The sequence below is a fragment of the Paramormyrops kingsleyae genome, chromosome 8 (genome assembly GCF_048594095.1).
Source record: "Paramormyrops kingsleyae isolate MSU_618 chromosome 8, PKINGS_0.4, whole genome shotgun sequence".
Lineage (NCBI taxonomy): Eukaryota > Metazoa > Chordata > Actinopteri > Osteoglossiformes > Mormyridae > Paramormyrops > Paramormyrops kingsleyae.
The window spans coordinates 455,884-474,800 of NC_132804.1; the positions used below are offsets into that span (position 1 = coordinate 455,884).

The 18,917-nt window shown below is 43.8% G+C and overlaps 1 protein-coding gene across 3 annotated transcripts in view; it reads right to left on the reverse strand.

The window, feature by feature from the left end:
• Positions 1 to 18,917, reverse strand: part of LOC111852529 (protein bassoon-like) — a 106,211-nt gene that overhangs the window by 12,455 nt on the left and 74,839 nt on the right. Inside the window, exons 5-11 of one of the 3 annotated variants that reach the window (XM_072714950.1) lie at positions 12,313 to 17,775; positions 6,576 to 8,505; positions 5,104 to 6,143; positions 4,660 to 4,756; positions 3,362 to 3,496; positions 2,701 to 2,752; positions 2,084 to 2,193 (exon numbers count right to left, since the gene is read on the reverse strand). In XM_072714950.1, coding sequence (XP_072571051.1) covers positions 2,712 to 2,752; positions 3,362 to 3,496; positions 4,660 to 4,756; positions 5,104 to 6,143; positions 6,576 to 8,505; positions 12,313 to 17,775 — 8,706 coding nt within the window. In that variant the 3' untranslated portion in view covers positions 2,084 to 2,193; positions 2,701 to 2,711. Of the gene's footprint in view, positions 1 to 2,083; positions 2,229 to 2,700; positions 2,753 to 3,361; positions 3,497 to 4,659; positions 4,757 to 5,103; positions 6,144 to 6,575; positions 8,509 to 12,312; positions 17,776 to 18,917 lie in introns of all 3 variants that reach the window. The other 2 variants (XM_072714948.1, XM_072714949.1) reach the window with 2 other exon arrangements.

Below are 18,917 nucleotides of genomic sequence, written 5' to 3' on the forward strand. Positions count from 1 at the left end.
ATATTCATGACAGAGTGGCTGCTCTTTGAATTTGGCAACCCAGCATTTTATTTGAAATGAAAAGTAAAATGCACTGTTGTTCCCTGAAACAGCTTGTCATTCCCAGGTGAGGTAGGTGCAGGAGCCCCCAGTGAGGTAGGAGCTAGAGGCCCTGGTGAGGTAGGGGTTAGAGGCCCAGGTGAGGTAGGGGCTAAAGACCCAGGTGAGGTAAGAGCTAGAGGCCCAGGTAAGGTAGGGGCTAGAGTCCCTGGTGAAGAAGGTACTCACTTCCCCATGCCAATGCTGTAATGTGATTGGAAGCCTGCCCCTCCCCCACACACCAAAGCTGCAGTATGATTGGACGCATGACCCTCCCCCACACCTATGCTGCAGTGTTATTGGAAGCCTGCCCCTCCCCCATACACCTATTCTGCAGTGAGATTGGAAGCCTGCCCCTCCTCCTCACACCAATGCTGCAGTGAGATTGGACGCATGACCCTCCCCCACAACTATGCTGCAGTGTTATTGGAAGCCTGCCCCTCCCCCATACACCTATTCTGCAGTGAGATTGGAAGCCTGCCCCTCCTCCTCACACCAATGCTGCAGTGAGATTGGACGCATGACCCTCCCCCATACACCTATTCTGCAGTGAGATTGGAAGCCTGCCCCTCCCCTACAAACCTCTACTGCATTGTGACTGAAAGCCTACCCATCCCCACACACCTATGCTGCATTATGACTGGAAACCTGCCCCCATTGCCGACTCACACAAAAACACCTAACTGGGGGTCGTGGTCATATTTAAACCTGAAAGGCTGGACTCTTTACTAATAAATATTTTTCAGTTATGAAATAAAGTATACAAGAAAATATCTAACTTTACTTATGATTATGTGTGATCATATGAGTCAGTATGTTACAATTTCTAGTACAAAAGTAAGATACATAAGGTACCAATATTTATTTATTGACTTTACCAAAAGTGGACTGGAGTTTGTTAAAGATGTCCTTCCTATTTTGGTTGCCCAGAAGAGATAATCACGATGACTCACATAAACCAAGAGCTTGTGAAATGAAAGGCTGAAGTGGCTTTTGTTGAATGGCAGAGCACCCATGTGAGCTGAGCTTGGTTCTGTGACATTATTCCAGAGGGAGAAGCTGCAGCTGAATGTGTGGCAGTGCAGCCTCTCACTGCTGGCTTGGCCTGGTAACACAGCCGATAAGGAAAATCAGTAAAATATAAGATGAGGCTGAATGATGGATCAGTGACTCGTATCCCACCTATAAGTGATCGTCTGTGATGCTTACATATTTGGGATGAATTTGGCTGATGGGAGAAGGCGCTGCCTCAAATTATAGGTACTGTAAGCAGCTAAACTGCAATGGAAGACTGAACTATCTTGTCTGTTTGACGACCACAACTTGAACAGGTGAATACTATATCTAACCCAAGTGAACAGTGATGATTCTGCTTTACTTCATTTCCTGCATTCTGAAATGCCACTTTAAAACCCACAACCTCATAAGAATACTCAACTTATCCAAAAAACATGAGAATTCTACCTCTGTGAGCCAACCAACTGGCACACAATCTCCAATCACCTCCACACTTGGCTGACTGGCCAGGTTTTCTGAGAGAATTTGTGAGACTGTGACTGAGAAAAATGACAGTGACTGTTATAAAGTCACAGTAAAGACACAAGCTAAAGAATTATGGCTAAGGGCTACTGCTGGTGGGATGCAGTACAGATTCCTGCATGTAGCTTACAAAGTGCAACAGCGGTGAGCAGTTCCTGAGAAAGTAAATTAACGACATGCTAGAAGGTTAGTGAAGTTTGATCCTGTTTACAGCCATCTGAGTGTAGGATAAATAATTATACACATACAGGATCATGTTAATTAAAAATATAAACCACAGCATAGCTACAGCTAGCAAAAGTCGGTTAAATGTTTCCTATATAATTACTCTTGTTAAAGACAGTACAAATTTTCCCAGTCCCAGAAAAAAAGAGAAATGGCTTCAGGGATTTCTTCCCTTATTATCGGAAAATAAACTTTTATATCAATTTGTGGAAAAGCAGAGAGTGAAGCTTTCGGCACTCACACTGCTTGGGAGTTGCTGCCCCCGCCTGCCTTTCTTGGATGGGGGGGCGGTGAAGGTGGGATCATAGGTTTTTCTAGTACGAAGCCTCGCGTCGCTCTCTCTCACCAGATCTGCAGGACACAAGGTGAAATCTCCGCTTAGCCACCTGTCAATTATAAACATATCACAAGTAAATAATACATTTGTTCAACTGATTTTTAAGAGACATGGTGACAGGTACAAATAGTAGTACAAAGAAAAGTGCATAAAACATAAAATTGTGCATAAAGGTGCATAAAAAGGTCACCCAAAGGTGAGATGAATTAGTAAGCTTACAAAGGTAAAGTGTAAACAAATATATAAAAAGCAAGCCAGGTGTGCTGCTGGGACTGTGTGTCTATATGTGTGTGTTCATTACATTATGGGATGTCAGCATACATGAAGCATACATGAAGCATGTGTCTGCGATTCCTCCAGCAGCATACCCACACAGTCACATATCCACACCCCCACTACCACATTAAGAATCTCACTTACTGCCTGTCCAGCCACCCAGGAACACATATCCAGACACACACAGACAAAAAAGCACAAGCCCCTAGCCAAGCCTGGCTTGTGTGATACACATTGATACTCACCCTTTCGAAGCTCACCAGAAAGAAGTGAATTTCTTGCCAATAGCTGACATGGCTGGCAAGGATGGACAGACAAAGATTATTTACAAAGAGGACCTCAGTCTGTCTACTTCAGACCAAAGTTCTTCTGTAATAATTATACTTATGTAACATGTAGTAATTTATTAGGCACCCATAAAACATAAAAAGGTTTTTACTGGATCTATCAGCCCGATAAAACGTAGTAATGAATATAGGTGTGCTTCTGGTTATAAGTACATGAAAGCATTTTATCAATAAGCAATTTTATTTATGTGTACTTTAATTTACCATTCACTGGTTTTACTATATGAACTATGCATGTGTACTGAAGCAGCTCAAATGGGCTGATTTGTAAATGGTCTGATTTCTGTGCTTTTATAATAATAATAATAATGACACTTTATTGATTTCTATGGGGAAATTCTGTTCTCGCCAACCTTATCTTGCTCTCTATGTGACACATATGTAGGTCAGAGCAAGCTTGGTAGCAAAGGCAGCCACCTGCAGTGACACCTCTAGAGCTAGGAGTTACGGGCCTCACTCGAGGGCCCACAAACTTGTGGCTATTCTGCCGAGGCCGGGCTCACACCAACAACCTTCCGATCACAGACACAGAGGCTTGTGTTGGTCTGCTGTGTCATACCATCACCCAGTTTGCCGGCTTGTTCAGCTGCACCTCCTGGCAGGATTTTGGAAAAGACGTTGTCGCCTTCAGCGGCTGGTTGTCCGGCAGCTGCAGCACTGGCTGGCCCCACAGCATTCGGTGCAGCTCTGGAACCTGGGGGGGGGAGCAGGGTGCTACTCAGCTCTCACAAATCACTGTGCTCACAACATGCGGTGGGCAAAACACAGAAAGAAGGCGGCTTCCCAGTGAGTGACTTGTGGCTCTTTATGGAAGGAGCGGTGGATGACTGATGGACGGACAGACAGACGGATAAACAGACAGAAAATTAAATAAATAATAAAAAAAAGAAATTAAATAAATTTCCTGTAGGAAGTTTTTCTTACACTGTGCTAGCAGGGATCACCAGAACACCTGCTTACCTATGCCCATGGACTGCATTGGCTGAGACACCTGCTTACCTATGCCCATGGACTGCATTGGCTGAGACACCTGCTTACCTATGCCAATGGACTGCATTGGCTGAGACACCTGCTTACCTATGCCCATGGACTGCATTGGCTGAGACACCTGCTTACCTATGCCAATGGACTGCATTGGCTGAGACACCTGCTTACCTATGCCAATGGACTGCATTGGCTGAGACACCTGCTTACCTATGCCCATGGACTGCATTGGCTGAGACACCTGCTTACCTATGCCAATGGACTGCATTGGCTGAGACACCTGCTTACCTATGCCAATAGACTGCATTGGCTGAGACACCTGCTTACCTATGCCCATGGACGGAACTGGCTGGAGCACCTGCTTACCTATGCCAATGGACTGCATTGGCTGAGACACCTGCTTACCTATGCCAATGGACTGCATTGGGTGAGACACCTGCTTACCTATGCCCATGGACAGCACTGGCTGGAGCACCTGCTTGCCTGTGCCCATGGACAGCACTGGCTGGAGCACCTGCTTGCCTGTGCCCATGGACTGCATTGGCTGAGACACCTGCTTACCTATGCCTGTGTACGGCACTGGCTAGAGCACCTGCTTACCTATGCCCGTGGACGGCACTGGCTGGAGCACCTGCTTACCTATGCCCGTGGACGGCACTGGCGGGAGCACCTGCTTACCTATGCCCGTGTACAGCACTGGCTAGAGCACCTGCTTACCTATGCCCGTGGACGGCACTGGCTGGAGCACCTGCTTACCTATGCCCGTGGACGGCACTGGCTGGAGCACCTGCTTACCTATGCCCGTGGACGGCACTGGCTGGAGCACCTGCTTACCTATGCCCGTGGACGGCACTGGCTGGAGCACCTGCTTACCTATGCCTGTGGACGGCACTGGCTGGGATTTGGCAGGCTGAGACCCTGTTGGCTTTATCCCCGGGTTAGAAGCATCAGGTGTAGGGTCTGTCTTTGCCTGGCAATAAAAGAACTCCCAGTTGATACTGACCCGGTGTGCTTACAGTAAAACAATCACTTAGAAATGTAAACTCATCTAACAAGAATGATATACTTTCTCAAATAATCATTACATAAAATTTAGTACTTCAGTACATAAAATTATTTACAAAACATGCAGAAAAATGAGTTTGTTAGACTGTTGTACATTATTCTTCAGCTTATAAAAGTGGCTTATAAGAGTTCTAACGTAACATATATCTATTTGTGTATTCTTTCGTACTAATACAGATGTGGCTATGAGAAAAAAAGTGTAGCAATAAACAAGAAACAGTTAAATCAAAAGACTGGTGGCATTGTACTAACCACTGGAGTACGTCTGGGGCTAGATTGTGGCTGCTGTGCTTGGCTTGGTGCTTGGGCCGAAGCTGGGGCTTGGGCCGGGGCTGGGGCGGGAGCCGAGACTGGGGCCAAGTCTGGGGTAGGGTCTGACTCTGGAGTCTGTGCTTGGGCTTGGGCTTGGGCCTGGGCTCCAGCTTCAGCCGGGGCCGGGTCTGAGGCAAGATCTGGGGCCTGAGCTGAAGCTGGGGCCTGGACCGGGGCCTGGATCGGGGCAGGGGCCTCGGTCTGGGCTTGGGCTGGGGCTGGAGCTTGGGCTGGGACCTGGGCCAGGGCCTGGGCTGGAGGCTGGCTAGGTGTGGACTGCTGGTGCTGTGCTGTCCCAGCACCAGCCCCAGCCTCGGCCTGAGCCTCGGCCCCAGCCTCAACTCCTGCCCCTGACCCTCTCCTGGACTGTGGCTTTTGCTGCCCATGCCCTTGTTGTCCTTCTTGCTGTTGAGAAGAGGGCTGTTGCCCACTGGAGGCCCGGTGCTTTGGACTGGAAGACTGTGACTTGGACTCTGTGGATGCCATGCGCTGCATTTCATGTCTTCTTGATGATGGCGAAGATGTCTGCTTTTGCCTCCTAGGTCCAGGCGAACCTTGGTGGTGGCTGGATGGATCCTGGGACTGATCAGAAGGGTGGTCCTGTGTGGACCTAGAGTCCGAAGTCCTACGCTTTGCTGTGGAAGGTGACCCCCGAGATTCTGGATGTACAGAGGGGTCATTAGTGTGTTCTCTGGAAGACCTGGAGGACCGCAGGTCATCACATGAGTGCCTGGAAGAGGTGGAATGCCTTCTTGAGCTACTTCCCTGTTGCCCGTGGTCCTGTGATGCAGATGAAGAAGAACGCGGCTGAGCATAGTCATCCTGCGGCAAGGGTTCCTTCTCAAGGGGTTCATCGTACTCATGCTGTGAGTGTCTCCTCCTGTGAGTTGAGGAACTGCCGCTATGATGTCTCGAGCGTTCAGAGCGGCTCTCCCGCGGCTTCTCAAACCAATCTGTCTCCTCCTGTCCCAAATGATACGCTTTGGAAACCGAACACAAATCACAGTCAATGTCTGCTGTTTTGTCCAAGAGAGGCGTGTGCGGTCTACTCAATCCATGCAATGACAGCAAAGCATGCACAGAAAAACATGCAAAAGAAAGTACTTTGGAAACATGCATAATTAAAACAAACAGATGAACAAATAAGTGCTAATAAAAAAAATCAACAGAACAGAATGAATACTTTACAGAGCATTTTTACACATCACAGAACACAATTAAAAACAATACAAATAATTCACAGATGATGCAACTCAAAACACACCAGAACATTTCTTGGCACGTTAATTGAACCCTGGGCATAGCATTCAACAGTCATTTCAAACTGACCAGCATGCTTCTGTCATGTGCATTACAGGAAAGTTTAGAGCTTGCTGAAACCCAAGCAGGATTTGTAATTTAGCACCAATTACCTTCACTATCAGATACAGCACAATTCATGTCATCTACCAGGTTAGGATCATCTTGTTTGTAAATGTGGCTTCTCGGCAAGTCCGTTGTGCGGTCCTGCACATCAGGCAAAGAGTGACTGGAGCCATATTGACTGTACCTATCACGTGACTCTGACCCAGTTGGGTCTTGTGCCTCATTCATTGGGCTCTCATCAAGATTCTGGGAACGCCTGTGACTTCCCCTGTGGGAACGTTCCTCAATGTTCATCTCATATGATTTGCTCCTATAGCTGCCATATTCTCGGGATGCAATCTTATCCATCCCATAGCCCGTTGACCTTGACCTTCCAGAACTATACATGCGATTGTCTTCTTCCAGGCCATCATGACTGGACTTGCCATAATATTTCTGCTGTTCATAAACATTCTTCTTTAGTCCATATGTAATATCATCCTGAAGCCTCCTGGCCCTAGATGCAATGTTGCTGCTGCCTCTTGATGTGGCCATGTTATACGAGGCCAGGTCAGATTCCACGTCCCTCGCTTCTTCAATCGGTGAGAACTTTGAGATCTGATCCATGCCCGGCTTCCTGTGCTTGTTACGTTTAGAAGACATGACAGCCGGAGTCATGTTCTTAGAATGCGTGTATGAAGATGACCTGTAGTCATCATAGTAATAGGAAGATCCATCCACATGTGAATTGTAGTCCCCCCTAACTCTACCCTGATGATCATACAGATCTTCAGGATTTTCACCAGCCCTTCCATAGTGGCTCATATTCCCATAACCACCATTTCTATCAGTTCTATACATATCTCTGCTCTCTTTGGTGAGCTCATTGATGTCATCTATCATTACATAATTTCGGGGGATGTTTTGCTCTAGGTTTGTATAGTGGCCTTCTGAGGAATAGGCAGGTGTAGGGTTAACAGGAGAATGGATTTCGGCAGAGAGACTCTGCTCTGGTGGCCTATATTGCCCATAAGTGTTAGATATAGTTGTGGATGAGTAAGCGGAATTGTAGATATCTTCTAGAGCTGTGGCAGCCACTGCCACAGTGGGAGTGCTAATGACTTCATAGTTAGTGGGCATCTTCTGTTCAAGGTCAGCTAATGAGGTCTGTCTAGGCTTCTGATGCTGGGTCTTTGGCTGTGGCTGCAGAGAAATACCCTGGCCTGTCTCCTCAGAATATGGATGTGTCTGTGATACATAAGATGCAGAACTAGGAGGTGGCTGGAACCCAGTATGGCTCTGCTGTAGTAATAGACTTGTTTGATAGGAAGCCTGGTTCTGGGAGAAGATGTGTGACTGGTGGAGTACAGCAGCAGAGGACTGGGGCTGAAATGTGCCAGGCTGAGGCTGACCTAGCGAGACAGTCTGGTACTGAGGGGGCTGGAAGCCTCTCTGCTGGTAGGCAGGGCAGTCTTGTGGAGGAGGTCCAGGTTGGCTCTGCTGGTAGTCATAGCTGAGGAAGGAGGAGCCAGGGGTCAGTTGATTAGCTGTAAACTGATTTAAAGAAGCTGTACTAAGTCTTGTGAGTGAGCCACTGTTGTCAAAGGGTGTCCCCCTCAAGTGCTGGGTAGTGAGCTCACTGTCTGGTGTGTAGTCCCTGGATTCACCCATGCAGCGGACATAGGCTAACTCTCGCCGCTCCCGCTCCTTTATCAGAGTTTCCTTGCGCTGGGTGATGCCGAGTTCCAAGCAACGCAGCTTGGCATCGATCTCCTTCTCTTCCTCTTCTAGTTCAGCCTGCTGTTTGCGAAGCTTGCTGGACTCCTGCTCCACTACCCTCAGATCAATCAGCAGCCCAGGCTTGGGGGCACTGAGTGCTGCTTGGGCCATATTCGTAGACGCAAACATAGAATTGTGGGTAGGGGTCACGATGGGAAGGGAGCTCTCCTCCGGAGGTGGACTAGGCAGGGTCCTTTTCACCTTCCTTGTCGGCAAGTTCTGCTGGAAGATGGAGGCTATGTCAGAGTGCAAACCAGCACTACAAATGCATCTACATCTCAGGAATTTGAATGACAAATGCAAAATGCTATTTCGTTAGTTTAATTGTAAACGTCAAATACATGCTATTTAATATCTGACTTTGCACAGCATGATCAAATGTACAGTTGTGACTGGAAAATATTCCAATTTTAAAAGTGTAACATATATTTACGTCCCCAACATTGCAAAGAAAATCGTATGTAATGAAGATTTACATAAACATCTACAGTGCATTTAGAAAGATACAATTAAAAAACAAAATACTATTTAACCACCAAAAAGCAGAGACAAAGAAAATGAAATTTCCTTTATTTACCTTTCTTTATGCATTGAAATACAATCCACCAAATGAAAAAGAAATATGCAGTGTTTTAAAGGGATTTTTTAAAAAATGAGTGGCTTCAGTAAGTGATTGAAAACTTGGTAGATGCAAGTTTTTCTTTAATTACTGCCACTCAGTATCATCGCGCAGTGTTTGAAAGGCTTGTGCACACATCTACTTTAAAAGTCAAGCGATATGCATGCCTCTACATGTCACGCCGCTCACAAGTAATGTCAACTTCCAGAAACCATTGGCGCTTTGACACTTTATTTTTGTTTTCGTATGAACAGTGAATCACATCATTTGCTTTAAGTTTAACAAACATTAGCTAAGCGTTTTGTAAACTTTTGTTTAAAAAAACGTGTATACATGTATCTTGTGTCCAGAGTGTACAATGAGAGTTAACTGTGCGGGTACCATACATACAAGTTTCCCCGGACATGAATTTTCGTTTAACAGGGTGGTTATGGATAACTCATTAATATTCATGAAAAGTGCTTCCTGATTGGCCGGTGAATGTGAAACTCATTAATATTCTGACCTATGGGCACATCCTCTTTTTTGTCTCACCAAATATGGTAACCCTAATAACACTCAAATATTGGAATCCTTTGCCCCTGAATAATGGTAACTCTTTGTTTCCTCTGTGATAAGGTTTTCTCATCCAGTTTGGTAATGACCCCAATTAGAAGCATCTTGGATGATGCAATATGCCTTCCAATTCATAATAGTGACATTGACTATATTCCAAGGGCTTTTTTGTACACACACCTTGTAAAAGAAGCATACAGGAGCAGCTTCCTTTATTCTGGAAATTATCAATTACAAGCATCGATATATGCTAATTAGCCTCTTGCCATATCAAAACTGACTAATAGTATGCATCATTGAGGGGTGTACCCTTATCCAAGCAAAGTTTCTTATGGTTATGTGCTGTAGGTAATGACCCAAAGGTCATAAAAGGGCTGCTGCTGATATGATTTTGCATGGGGGGGATACATTTCGCCAAGTTCCCCACAATTAATTTTGCCAATAGGCTAATGGACAGGTACTGATAAGGACTTTTACATTTATATTGGTGAGGAAAGTGTCCAAGGTTACCCTTCACTTTGATAATACTATATGGTGCTGCTTCAATTTTAATGCAAGGCGTCTCAAAATTTGATCAGTTCTAGATCCATCAAATATTTTTAGAGTTACTGCGTTCACAAGATCAAGTGTCTTCTCCAGCTACCACTTAGCTGCTGTCTAGCCCTTTTACTTAAATTTTGGGGCATTTTGTCTTACAATGAATTCAGATATATATTTTCATCCAAATAATGTTTTTGTGAAGTAGTAGTAAAATCCATCAAATACTTTTTGACTTACCACATTCACAAGGTTTGTAGTAGTGTTGTTTTCGTCAACAAAATTTTTGACGAAATATCTTCGTCAACGAACCTTTTTGACGTGATGGAGACGAGACACAACGTAAATGCTGGTCATGTGACGATAACTATAACGAAATATATCGTGTAATATTGTTGACGAATAAAAACGAGACTAAATTTGGTTTACAAAATAAAAACTATACTAAAATGTCTCTTCATTTTTGTTGACGAAAACGAGACGAGACGTTATTTCCTGTCGTTTAATCGCGTTATTATTATTATGCAGTATTTCTGTTTCCTGTGTCTCCCATTGGGGCGCACAGATGGTGGAGAAATGCGGGCACAAAATATCGGGAAAAAACACCACAAACTTTAAAACCTTAAAAGACATCTCAAGGCATTCCACAATGACATTGAGGTAAGTAAAGACATTAACGTAATGTTACTTTCTATTTTAGAAAGCTCATGCCAACTGTGGTTAACATGTTATCATTAGCAATAGATGTTATCCTGCTAGCTTCAGACGTTTTGGAGAAAATTATATTTCATAAGCATGGACACTTGGCGATCTGTACAAAACATCTTTCTGATAAGATGTTTGATAAGAACACGTGGGTAAAAGGAACACGTTGAAGCTATGTAGGCATTTTAGCAAGCTAAAGCTAAGTAGCAAACTGAGAACAACAGCTCAGCTGTCTTGAATCCTGGAGATCTAAACTTTCAAGCTTTCATTACTGCGTGACTAGATATATGTCGAAAGGGGTAGTGTTTGAAACATTGAATGAGCGTTTTTTGGAACATCGTGCATGGGTCTGGCTTGCCAGGCTAGTTACCATCCACGTAGAGGTAGGCTCTGGCTACAGCTCATGTAAATACCTGCTAATTGTGAAATAATGTTCTTGTGAAAAGGATGTTCGTGAATGATTCAGAGTATGATGCATTTAGATTGGCATCCCTTATGGTTTTGTGACGCCTATTTTTTCTGTTAAACAATTGTAGCAGAAAATAAACAGCCAAATTGCAACCAATAGTTTCAGTCATTGAGGGCAAAAGAGGCCTAATAGCAAGGATTTATGCTACTTAATATTTACAACAGTTAGATTTTCCAGAGGCTGCATCTGTCCTTACATTGTATCTATTCCTGTGCTAGATTCCAGAAACAGCTTCAGTGAAGCAAGTCCCGCGCAAGAAGATGGACCTTTTATTTATTTATTTTATTAAAATTTGTGTGTACTTCTAAGTTCAAACATGTTTGGTTGGCAAAATAAATGTTATAAATTCAAATCAGAGCATCTTCCGTGTCTGGAATGGATGTAGAGTATTCTTGAGTCTATAAGGTAACAATAATATAATAATAAGAACCTTGTTTTAATTGTGAAATGCATTTGACTAAAAGAAAATTTTGTTTTTGTATATTCTACTACGTACTTGTACTATATTGACTAGGTAAAATAGAATTGCATCACTAAAATAAAGAGACTAAAATACATTTTTCGTTGACTAAAACTAGACTAAAATGTCATCAGTTTTCGTTGACTAAAACTAGATTAAAATAGTCATGGATAATTCTGAATAAAATATGACTAAAATGCTCAGACTTTTAGTCGACTGAAACTTGACTAGACTAAAATGAGTATGGACGTGACTAAGACTAATAATAACTAAAATGACAGCTTGACGCAAAGACTAGACTACAACTAAAATTAAGACAGGCAGCCAAAAACAACTGCAGTCTGTAGTCCCCCTGCTGCTACTAAGCAGCATTGCTTCAGTTTTAGGGCAACCCATCTAACGCATTCCAATGTGTCTGGTTTGAAATGTTCGAAAAAGACCCTTCAAATATTTTTTTGTTATTGTGCTAATGAGATCAAATATCAAAACTGCCCTTTTCTTTGTTACCATTTTGTGGTGCTCTAAGACAATTTCATCAGTTCCAGATCTCATGTGTCTGCTGAGTTCATCCAGGGAATACAATAAAAAGCACATTAGGTGCTTAATAATGAAACTGTGGATAAAACTGATTATTTAAATTAACTACTACAATTCCCATATGTTTATTTCCCAGTTCCCTACCTGCTTGTTCAGGAGAGCTTGATGCTGGTAAATGGAGAACTTGGCCTGGGCAGGATCTTCTGATGTAGGGCTGATGGGTTTAGGATCTGACAAAGAACGCTGCATGCTCTTTATAGGATGGGGCAGAGGCTGGTGGTGTTCTGGAGAATCAACTGAAAAGTGCTTCTGTGGAGGAACGTGAGCTTTGTTGAGACGCTCACTGGAGGAGAAGGAATTCTCTAGTAGTCGATGTGGGGACAGAGGGGAAACAGGGGAGTATAAGACCTGGGGTGACTTAGGAGGCTGTCGAACCAGGCTGGAGACAGGTTCGTTCTGGAAACCTATTTCTAGGGGATCTGGCTTTCTGCGTTCAAATTTACTTGTTCCTGTTATTCGTAAGGAGAGGGGATCCACAGTGGAGGACACATTTACCTGGGGTACAACCACCCCTTGTGACTGGGACTCAGGCTCTGTCTGACAAGCAAGGCTTTCTCCCCGCCGGTTCCTCTCTGGGGCAGAAATGTAGTGCAAAAATTCAACCCTAGGCTCTGATGTTATATGAATTGAAGGAGAGATTCCTCTCAAAAGCTCTAGTTCAGTTTGACATGAAGAGTCATTTATAGTCTGAATGGCAACATTCAGGGAAGACACTTTAGATGTGTCAAGTTTGTTCTCTAAGCTTGACTCTAAGCTTGAGTGCTTGGAAAAGCGTGATCTTCTGCGCCGCACTGGTTGCTCCCATTCATCTTGGTCCTCCTCATCTGTCTGGACACTACTATCAACAATATGTCTAGTTCTTCTCCGTCGAGATATGATCGATCTCTCTTCCCCTTCCTCATCATCAGTCTGCACACAGCTGTCAGTAATCCTCTTCACAAGGAGCTGATTGTCTTCCCCTTCTGCGCTATCCCTCAAACGAGGCATTGAGTTTTGTTTCTTTATAGATTCCAAAAGCTCCTCATTATTCTTTAGAGACATTTCAGAAGTGGAACTAGGCAATGGTCTGGAAGCGATCAGTCCTTGCCCATCTGCATAAGGTTGCGTGAGATCTTTCTGAATTATATTGCCAGTTATGGGACAGATAACAGAGAATCCTTGAGCACTTGTAGCTGCAGCTGGAGTAATTGTATCAGCTGTCTTCTGTCTCTTCTGCTCTTCAAGATGTTGTTGGAGCTGTTGCTGCAGTGATTGGATCTGGTCCAGTTGCACTTTCTGTTGGGCTAACTGTTCCCTTTGCAAGACCAACTGAGTTTCTCTTTCAGCATGTTGCTGCTTTAGGACCTGTTGCTTGATACTCTGCAGCTCTTGAATCTCACGCTGAACTAACAATTGCTCTTTTTCTCTGTGTCGTTGTAACTCCATACGATCTCTTTCAAGTTCTTCTTGTAATCGCAAATGACGTAATTTCTCCAGCTCCACATGTTCTCGCTCTAACTGCAACAGCTGTTCCTGCTTTTGACGCAACTGCTCTTCCTCTTTCTCTTTTTCTGGGTTGCTAGTTTTGGTTGTTGTAACTTGTGCAGCCCGGGGGATGTTCTGGTGTGTTTGAGGCTGCATCTGAATTTGTGATTGTGTTTGAGTTTGGGGTTGCACTGGAATCTTTGGGGCAATTTGCATCGTAAAGTGAGATTGGGATTGCTGTTGTGTGGACACTATGATAGATGCGGGATGTGTCACCTGTTGGCTAGATTGAGCTGGTGGTAAGGATTCAGCTGTCTGCATAGTACTGGGCACTGTAGGTTTTATAGAAGGCTTTCCAAGATAAATTGGAATCTGGGGTGTTGCATTGGCAGCTGCACAGGGGCCTGAAGGGAAACGGCTGGGTGGAGGATAACGATAAGGTCCCTGTGCAGAAAGAGGCATTCTTGGAGTTACTTGAGGTAACCTGGTGAGGCTAGCTAAAGGTACTGAAGTCAGACTGCTAGGTGTGCAGGGTCTGTAAATTCCCTGTAGCGTGGGACATAGAACTGAGGCAGGCTGGGTTGTGATTGGCAATGTGGAAGCGATTGGGGTGTTTATAGTAGAATAAATCATGCCATCTGCAGATCTAACAGCTGAGGGATATCGTAGACTAGCTTGATTTGAATTGATTAAATTCGCATATACTTGACCTTGTGCCGGGTGCCCCCCATTATGACCATAAATTAGGCTAGCTCTCACTGATGTTAAACCTTGTTGTAAGCTGGGTCTGCCTAGAGGACCGCCTCCTGCTACAGAACCATACTGGAAAACTTCAGGATTATTTCCATATCTTCCACCAACCTGGTCCATTGATTTCAAAGCAGCACACATTCGACTGATTTCCCGGGCAGTGGTCGCACTATACTGAGCTAAACTGGATTCTGGGATAGTGGAATAACCATAGTCTGTGTTAATGCTGGACATGGATCCATACCTTCGCATAGGGAATGATTGACCTATGTTATTTTGTTGCCGTAGATCTGTGTAGGATCCATACTGTGCACCTACTCCAAGGTAACCTCCTACGTAATCTTTCTGTATGGTATTTAAATCTGTTCCAGGGTTAGTTTTAGAATGATCACCTTGGAGTCCAGCCTCAACAAAATCAGTATTTGATAAAGATGGTTGTGCGCATATAGATCCAGGTTGTGCAGATACAGATACAGGTGGTTCAGAACCAGGTTGTCCAGATACAGATACCGGTGGTCCAGATACCAGTTCAGGTTGTTCACATACAGATACAGGTGGTCCAGATACAGATTGTCCAGATATAGATGCAGGTTGGGATTTGTTGTCTTCATTTACATTTTGGTTGACTGAAGCATGTTCTTGATATTGGTGACTTTCTTGACGAGGCTCTGCCTGGAGGTTCCCACTGACCTCAAGAGCATGGGCTGAATAACTGGTTTGTGAGGCATCTGTAGCAGACATCTTCTCTTCTAGCATTACTTTCTGACTGAAGGGTCCCTTGCAACTTCCTCCAAAAGGCAAGTTGTAGACTACATCACAACATGCCAACTGGGTCTCTGCCTTTATCTGCCCAGTCAAGTCCAGGACATCCTGGTTAGGCAGTTCTGATGTTTTAACTAGCTGTGTAACTGTTTTCCCTTGAGAAGTGCTGTCCACCAGCTGCACCATCATAGCATGAGATTTGCCCATAGTCAGATTCACAGCAGTGGGTTTAGACTTCAGCTCCAGAGGGATGCCACAATAGATGTCATGTGATGTTGAAGAAACAGTTTGTGATGGAAGAGAAGATGTCCTGGATATTGCACACCTGCTAACAGGTGCCTGGGGATTGGTAGTCTGGCACACCAGAAGGTCTTTCTTCAAGAGCATGGGCTGGGCTTGATTAGCCAAGTTATACCTAGCAAAAGAAGCTGCCTGGAGTTGTTGTTCAAGCTTCTCCTTCTGTTTTTGTAATTTCTCTTGCTGCAACTGCAGCTGTTGTTGTTGTATACCTAAGTCTTCCAGACATGCATCTATCTTTGGAATGGAAGCGTAGTTTGGTGACACTTTGCTTTGAGTCAGGCACACTGCAGATCCTAACCCTTGACCAAGGTCCACTTTGTTCTGCAGAGGGTCACCATAAATCACAGGTTTTTTTGGCTGGGATATAAACTTAGAGGCTGCTACAGTGACATTGACTGTTGTTGGTGTTGAGGCAGCCACACGTGGATGTTCATGAGTGTTCAGATTCATGATAAGAGGCTGAACAGCTGTAGAATGTCGGCTATAACTCCCCTCACTGCCAATGGAGTACCTACGTATTTCTGTAGCTACAGACGTTAAATCCATGCCCTGCTCTGTCATAATGAGTGGGGCTGGCTTTATTGGTGCTCTGAGATCAACAATACTACTGCTTTGTTGAATCTTGCCTTGCTCAGCAACCCTGGATGTTCCAGGAACAGTTGAAAGTCTGCAGAGGGATATATTTTCCATTTCCTCTTCCATTCTTCCTGTGCTGTTAGGAAGTCTGTCTTTAGAAAAGCTGTGTTGAGGAGATTGATATAGAGATTGGCGCTGTGTGGAGGTTGGAGAACTAGATTCAGGTGTATAACTATGAATTGTTGACTGACGACTTAGTCTTGTTGGTGAGGAAAGTGGAGATGTGGAGGAGTTGATGGTCATCAGCTTACTAGGGCTGCCAGATTCTTGCAAGGACTGTTGTCTGGAAATGCTTCTGTTTGCTATTTGGGAAGGAGCATGAACATCAGGAAGAGAGATTGGGGCTGAAATTTGCGTAGGACTAGTCCCAGGGGTCAGAGGAGCTCTATTTTGCTCCAGTAATTTAGCAGCTGTTAACCTAGCATCTAATAGCTGTTTTTCAATTTCCTTAGAATTATTTAGCAGTTGCTCTCCTTGACTCTTCTGCAACGTCTCAGCCTTCCTTATCATTTCCTCATAGGCCACTTCTGCACTTTTTGGTGTTTTATCAGCAGAACAAGGTGATGTGCTAGTTAGTTTTTCAGTAGGGGAGTACAGTGACATAAAAGTTGGAAGATTATGTTCATTTGCAGTCTTGCGTGACTTTGACGTCATCATTTCAAACCCCTCAGCCTCGGAGTCAATAGATGGAGAATATTCTGAGCAAGATGACCGGTGAAGTTCCTCCATTTCCGCTGCCTGCCGGAGCTCCTCCGTAGGAGATGCATCCTCAATTGGGGACAGGTTACTGGGTGGTGTTTTTGACCTCTCCCTTCGTCTCTGAGCTCTCAACTCCTCTTTGTCCCTTTTTGTTTTTCTGGCAGTGCTTCGAATACCTTGCTGTTCCACTTCTCTCATCATTTCCTGTTCTCTGAGAAGTTCCTCCTCTTCTCTCAACTCATCTTCTTCAGAAGAGTCCTCAATAGTGGGCAAGAGTGGTCCGTGGGAGCGATGCCGAGCTTTACGCTGTTGTTTGGCATCCTCAAGCCTCTGTTTGCGACTGGGACTGCTGTCACTGTCTTCCTCCATAGATGAGACAGAAGTTGGAGAAATTGCAGAAGTGTAGCTGGATGTGGTTGCAGAGAGGGTTGATGAATATTCTCCCCTTGAACGTTCATCAGGAGAACCAGTCAGAGTCTCCATTTCAAGCTCTGGTTCTCTGTTGTTCCTGAGCTCTATATCACTATTGTAGGTATTTGTATTGTTCAGTTCAATAGTCTTGAATCGGCGCAGGCCTCCTTGTGAAGTCATCTGGTTGTCTTCCCTGTCCACACTCATTTCTGCAGTCTTGCTTCTCATAAACTCTTCATCTGTTGTGTCTTTCTGTGGTTTCTTATAATCCTCCTCCCTGACTCCATCTAGTTGCTCTTCATGTCCCTCGTTGCTGATAGATAAGGAACATGGGCGCTGCTTCTTATCATCATCTTCTTTAGCTTCACAATGGTGCGCGCTGGTCTCTGGCTTAGTGATCTCAGAAGCATTGGGGGGTTTATTCGCATCTTCTTGTATTAGCCCTGTGATCTCACTCTGTGAGCTGGACACACCGTCAGAGGAATATCCCGTATCACTTAGGCTCTGAGTGCTGGACTTTGTCTCCTAGATAAAAGAGAAAAAACATTTTATTCCATATGTCCCTAACATACGACCTATGTGACTTAGAACCACTTGTATACACAATTGTAATTTAATAAAATATATTAAGTAAATGTATGTAAAAAGAAAAAAAAACAGCTCAACATGGTTGAAATCCAGTCATTTTAATCTTTTCCTTTCATTGGTCCATCTCAGATATGGCTTTTTCTTTGAAACTCTGCCTAATACTGTAGTTCACTATCCCGGAATCACCTCTTCACTGTTAAAGATGTGACTGGTGTTTTGCAGATATCATTTAATAAAATTGCCAGCTTAGGACCTGTAAGGTGTCTGTTTCTCAAACTAGAGTTTTTATGCTTCCACACAGTTGTGTCTCACGGCTTCCCACTTTTCTTTCTGTCCCCCTCAGAGCCAGTTTGCACTGCTCTGTGAAGGGAGTAGTGCACACCTTTGCAAGATATCTTAAATTTCTTAGCAATTTCTCACATGGAATAGCATTAATTTCTCAAAACAACAATAGATTAATTAATTTTTGAAGTAAGTTTTCTTTTGAGACCACAACTGAGCCTACAAATGTTGATGCTCCAGATACCAGAGAAGGTGAGTTCTGTTGCTTCCTTAAACAGCACAATGATTCTCAGGTGTGCTAACATAATCATACAAGGGTTTTTCAATGATGAATTAACCTTTAAAAATGATAACTTAAGAACAGCTAACACAATGTGTCATTGGAGCACAGGAGTGATGGTTACTTAAAATTGGTCTTTGTACACCAATGTAGAAAATCAGCCATTTCTATCTATAATAGTCATTTACAAAATTAACAATATGTAGACTATATTTCTGACCAATTGAATCTTATTTTATGGAAACAGTGAATTTTGTTCACAAACTAGGAAAATTCTCAATGATTCCAAACTTTTTTCCAATCTAATCGGTTGTTTGTTACATATAAATAACAATAACTTTTTGAAGCCTGAGAACTATTTTTTCATGTCAGAAGGTGGTACACTATACTGTATACACCAATTCCAACATACATCCTTTTCAGGATATGACTTGCCTGTTGGGATGGAACCCAGTTGTAAGTCAGGGATAATCTGTAATGGTGTCTTCTGCATGCATGTTTTTTTTGTTCATGTCTT